This window comes from Enhydra lutris, unplaced genomic scaffold, assembly GCF_002288905.1.
Source record: "Enhydra lutris kenyoni isolate GAN:26980312 unplaced genomic scaffold, ASM228890v2 scaffoldscaffold31, whole genome shotgun sequence".
Lineage (NCBI taxonomy): Eukaryota > Metazoa > Chordata > Mammalia > Carnivora > Mustelidae > Enhydra > Enhydra lutris.
The window spans coordinates 12,500,372-12,506,371 of NW_019154115.1; the positions used below are offsets into that span (position 1 = coordinate 12,500,372).

General features: G+C 41.5%; 1 protein-coding gene across 1 annotated transcript in view; it reads right to left on the reverse strand.

Annotated features, from left to right (window-relative positions):
* Nucleotides 1-6,000, reverse strand: part of LOC111153190 (myosin IE) — a 195,201-nt gene that overhangs the window by 97,091 nt on the left and 92,110 nt on the right. Inside the window, exon 4 of the mRNA XM_022512053.1 lies at nucleotides 4,754-4,848. Within this exon, the coding sequence (XP_022367761.1) occupies nucleotides 4,754-4,848 (95 nt within the window). The remainder of the gene's footprint in view (nucleotides 1-4,753; nucleotides 4,849-6,000) is intronic.

Consider the following 6,000-nt stretch of genomic DNA (forward strand, 5'->3'; position numbering starts at 1 on the left):
CCCTGAAGCATCTTCCAGTCTCGTGAAGCTCAGGCAACAAGACCATTCCCTTCTTTCTCATCTCATTAGAGTCCCAGAAGGAAGGACAAAGGACACGGGAGTGTGTCAGAAAACTCACCCTATACTCTCTCCTTCAGCTCCGGTCAAGAAAACACCTCCCACCTAATCCACTGGTCAGTGACCTCCACCTGGGGTTACACAGAAGCATTTCCTCCTAAGCAATAACTCATCAGCACCTAAGAATCCCTTCCAAAGGGGCTTGACCTGCATCTAATTAAGTATGTAGATCTAACTTCCAATTTACAGAAAAGCCAGTCAAAGGAATTAGTGTAACGAGACCATCAGGGAGCAATTAGACAAATCTAGAAGGTGTGTCTACACGGAATCGGGATCTTTCTCTTTACCAAGTCAACATCGTGAAAATACAATGGTGGGAGTAGGGAAACTATGGTAGGATTTAAAAAAAAAAAAAGGAAAAAAGAAAGATTCACGACCATTGGGGGAGAAAAAGGCGGGGGGCGCCTGGGTGGCTCAGGCGGTTAATTGACTCTCGGTTTCAGCTCACTCTCTCATCTCAGGGTCATGGGATCGAGCCCCACATCAGGCTCCGCACTCATGGGGAGTCTGCTGGAGATTGATTCTCTGCCCCAGCCCCTCCCCACCCTTGCGTGCACTCACGCTTTTGCTCTCTCTCTCTCTCTCAAATAAATTAATTAATTAAAAAAAAAAAGATTCATGACCACATGCAACCAGTGTTCCTTGATTTACGTAAGCCAGCAGGTAAGGACATGTTTGTAACAATTAGAGAAATTTGAATGTGGACTGCTTATTTTTAGATGATATTAAATTACGACGAATTATTTAGTTGTGATAATGGTCCTGGTGCTAAGAAAGAAAAAAAAATTAAGATTTTATTTATTTATTTAAGAGAGAGGGAAAGAGAGGGATAGAGAAACTGAACTGGACTCCACCCTCAGCTTGGAGCCCACGGCGGGGTTCGATCCCTGATCGCAAGATGAGGACCTGAGCTTAAACCAAGAGTCAGAGCACTTAACCGACCCAGGCACCCCAGAAAGGAAATGTTTTTATTTTCCAGACATACGTATGGAAGTATTTAATGTCACAAAGTCTATATTTACCTTGAAATACCTGAAATCTGTATTTACCTTGAAAGGCTTCAGTGTTCTTGCTTTGTAGCTTTGACTTTGGAATCATATAAATGTTTTATATAATTATAAAACAAAATTAAAATTAAAAATTGTAAACCCCCGGGGCGCCTGGGTGGCTCAGTGGATTAAAGCCTCTGCCTTCGGCTCGGGTCATGGTCCCAGGGTCCTGGGATCGAGCCCCGCATCGGGCTCTCTGCTCGGCGGGGAGCCTGCTTCCTCCTCTCTCTCTCTCTGCCTGCCTCTCTGCCTACTTGTGATCTCTCTCTGTCAAATAAAATAAAATCTTAAAAAAAAAATTGTAAACCCCTACAATCCAAAATAAAATAAATGAACCTAATTGTTAGGTTGGGTTGGCACAAATGACACAGAAAAGGATTATTTTAAGTGACTTTTAAGACCCAATATTTTATTTTGTTTTATTATTTTTTAAGATTTTATTTATTTGACAGACAGAGATTACAAGTAGGCAGAGAAGCAGGCAGAGAGAGAGAGGAAGGGAAGCAGGCTTCCCGCTGAGTGGAGAGCCCGATGCAGGGCTCAATCCCAGGACCCTGGGATCATGACCTGAGCCGAAGGCATAGGCTTTAACCCACTGAGCCACCCAGGCGCCCCGAGACCCAATATTTTAACTGTACATTCTATGGACAAAAGAATAACAAATTTTAAAGTGAACTCAGTAGTGCTATTAATAATATTGCTAGTTATTTTAAAGCATTAACAAAACTTATTTGCTTTATCTATTATATATGTTTATTCATTTATATTTATACTTTTTGCACACACAGTTTAAAGCAATTAACTGTGATAATGTCATCAGGAACCAAGATTTTCAGCATAAGAAAAATGGGGGACAGGGCACCTGGGTGGCTCAGTTGGTTAGGTGTCTGACTCTGGGTTTCAGCTCAGGTCAGGATCTCATGGGTGGTGGGACTGAGCCCAGAGTTGAGTTCTACGTTCAGTGGGGAGTCTGCTTGAGATTCTATCCCTCTGCCCCTCCCCCCACTCGCATGCATGCGGTCTCTAAAATAAATAGATAGATCTAAAAAAAAAAGAAAGAAAAATGGGGTGCAAATATAGATATCAAAGAAGCAAACACCCTATAATTTTTTTTTTAACTAGAGCTTGACTTTATTTATCTTTTTCAGTGTTCTAAGATTTGTTGTTTATGCACCACACCCAGTGCTCCATACAATACGTGCCTCCTTAATACCCACCCCCCATAATCTTAAAAATGAACTGGAAATTCTCAGTATGTACTCATGTTTTTCTAAAAAAAAGTTCACTTTTTTTGGCCTTTTAACACTCTTAGTGACTAGACTGGTGGTCTCTAAGGCCCATTTCCCAGTAAAATGAACTTTTTGGTGACATGGCTGACTCCAGGGCTCAGCAGAAAATGCACAAGAGAGCCTGTACCTTTTATTCGTCTTTTTTATTTTTATTTTTATTTTTTTCTGAAGCAATCTCTACCCCCAACACGGGGCTAGAACTCAAAACCCCGAGATCAAGAGCCACATGCTCCACCCACTGAGCCAGCCAGGTGCCCTAAGAGCCTGACATCTTTTTTTTTTTTTTTTAAAGATTTTATTTATTTATTTGACAGAGAAAGATCACAAGTAGGCAGAGAGGCAGGCAGAGGTGGGGGGGGGAGGAAGCAGGCCCCCTGCTGAGCAGAGAGTCCGATGAGGGGCTCGATCCCAGGACCCTGGGATCATGACCCGAGCGGAAGGCAGAGGCTTTAACCCACTGAGCCACCCAGGCGCCCCAGAGCCTGACATCTTAACTAAGGAAACCATCAAAGTCTATTGGGGTCACGTCAAAGGGACGTAGGAGCCAATACAAATGGCTCTCAATGGCCGAAGATAGGACCATTTGAGCCCCAAAGAAAAATCATCACGTAAGTAAACAGGTAACATATTTAAAACCCATTTGTTTGGAAAGACTCTGGAAAAAAAACCAAAAACAAAAACAGTTTACTCTGGGAGGTTGCTAAGGGCATCAACTCATTGCTTCAAAAGTTGGTAAGTAAAGATAACAAATCAAGCCTTATATCTAGTTTTCCCCACATAAATTGTATTTTAAGTAACCCAATAAAAGAATTCCAAGTAATAAATGTAGAAGGAATGACAGAATTAGAAAACAAATATTTTTCAACCACTAACTAAACCATGACGTGAAATGAGAATTTATATTGGATGGACCCACTGGTTGTCTGAACAGCACACCAAAAGGCCAACAGGCCCTAAGTGCACAGCATCACGGATGAAACATTTCTGCCAAAATAGTAAATCCAAACCTGATCAAACTTTTAGATCTAATGACAAATTTATAGGAAATCCAGGGGACAGTGCAAAGTTACACAGTACATAACCAGCTAATCCCAGACTGTGGAAAATTCTGCAGGACAAATAACTTTTTCTTTAACAAACAAGAGCCAAGTAAACAAAAAGAATCAGAGAAAATAGTTAATGATCAAGAGTCCTGAGACACAAACATCTAAGGGCTCTGTGTGAGCCTTGTTGGGAGCCTGAGTGAAAACAAGACATGGAATTCGGATACGGGTAACACTAGATAACTTTAAAAGGATTATTCATTTTTCAGGTATGGTAAGAACGATCATTGAGAGGCACATCCTAATTCAGTGACAAAGTGAAATGATTCTCGACCTGGGATTTGCTTTAAATAATCAAGTAGGGGCAGGACAGAAGGACCAGAGCATTGGCCAAGAGAGTAAGATCTGCACAAGCTTAGAAACAGATCCACGGGAGCGTATTATAATATATATTATACACATATATAATATATAATTATAATTCTCTTTCTCATCTTTGTTTGTAAATAGCCAGAGCTTAAAATTCTTCAAAAGCGCTTCAGTTAAAAAAAAGGGAAGAACTAAAAAGAGGAATGCAAATATGACAGAATGTGAATCGCCGTTGAGTTCTAAGTGATGGGAATATGGATGCGTCTGTTTTCCATATGTTTGAAAATGTTCATCATAATAAACAAAATTGTGAAAGCACTTAAACCCAGCAAAGACTCAGAGTTGGCTCAGGTTGGAAGGATTCTGAGATGTAGCCACAGACACCTAAGCCTGGTGTTTGCCAGGGATGCCCTCAGTAGATTAAAAGCAAACGACAAAGGATACTGAAAAAGTTTGAACTTGAACTACGAAATTATTAAGGAAAGGAAAAAGAGGGACTTAGGGAAAAGGACTCCTGCTGACAAAATAGAGAAGCACACTTAGTGTATTCCTGACATAAAAGATCTCCAGTTCAGAGTGAAGCCAGTGGTCAAGTGGGAGGGGAGATATTTCAGGACGCTAGTTCAGGCAGGCTAGCACTATGTGCCCTCGAGCCTTACTGCCTCCCACGACAGAAGTATAAACCGTAACCCCAGGGAAGCAAAATCTTTTACGATTTAGAGTTATAAAATAAACCAAGACAAAGCAGACAGCCTGCTCGTTTCTTGGGTACGTCAATCAGCTTCTGACCCCAGCACCTATAGAAAAAAACAGCGTTCCTTAACCTCGAACGTGAACTCCGCCAGGGTCTCACGCCTTCTACTCTGAAGAAGGCTCTTTCCCATACCTGATGATGACACACTGGTTCTCTCTGTCAATGATCATGTTTCTGAACATATTATCTGCCAGAGCATAGATATGTGGTGGGTTTTCATACTGTGCCTAGAGAAGCAAAAAAAACAAAAGCAAAACCATGGTCAGAGAGAGCGACATGTCACATTTCTTTTCTCGGTCTTAGCAATGGATTTGCCCCTGTACAGTTCCAATCTGAAGGCTTGTATAACACAGGAATTCATAAGCTTGCCTAGATCCTCAGGAGTTTACACCTAAGAAATGAAGACGGGACCGGAAAGGACTCCTCCGTCAGCAAAGCTGTGATTCAGCCTTCAGATGGGAAGATGTCTTCAGGTAACTCTGGCACCACACCCTTCCTCCCAACACGCCTCGCCGATCACATTCCATTTCTAAATGTTTCTAAAGACATCCGGGCAACAGGTCTTACGAGAGGCCTACTAAAAACCTGGATCTGACTTTTACTGGAATTCTAAAGTCCTACATAACTTTTTTCTAAGAGGTAAGTCAGAGATGCTGGAAGCCCAGAAGAAATGAAGGGACACCATCTAAGAATGAGGAGAAAACCCAAACATTTTCCCTAAGAAGAGGGCAAGAGGGGTAGTAGTTCTTTAAAGGGATAAACTGATTTGACCAGTTTGTTTCACCTCATTCGGGAGGAAAAAAAAAAAAAAAATCCTACCACACCAAGATATCCTCCTGAGGCTTTAGACTCATGGGCTGGCTTAGCTATGAGCTACGCCCGAATACAAATTCACCAGTAAATTCACTGTGTCAGGACGATTTCAGCCCCCACTTTCCTCAGCTTCTTGAGATTTAACATCACTACCTCAAAAATCACTAAAAAGAAAAATAGTTCATGTGCTATGAATCTGAAGAAAGATGTTGCCTTACATTTAAGACTAACTCACATCAGAGAGGGAAGAGCATGGCAGATACAGTGAGAAGACATTTGGACTCTGTCACCCTAAACTGGTCCCAGCTCTCAAGTAGGGATAATATTGTCCTATACTCAACAGAGCTGCGTACTTAACTTCTCTGAGCCTTACTCTCCTCATCTGTGAAATGGGGCTGGACGGTAACACACAGTCACCACCCAGGGCTGTTTAATGACTGTGGTGATGGAACACAGTACTTAGCATTCAGTAAACACTGATTTTACAACTCTTACCATTAGCAGCTAAGAATAAATATATCTTTTAAAATTCCGGGGCATTTCTTTAAAGAGAACTTTTTTTTTTT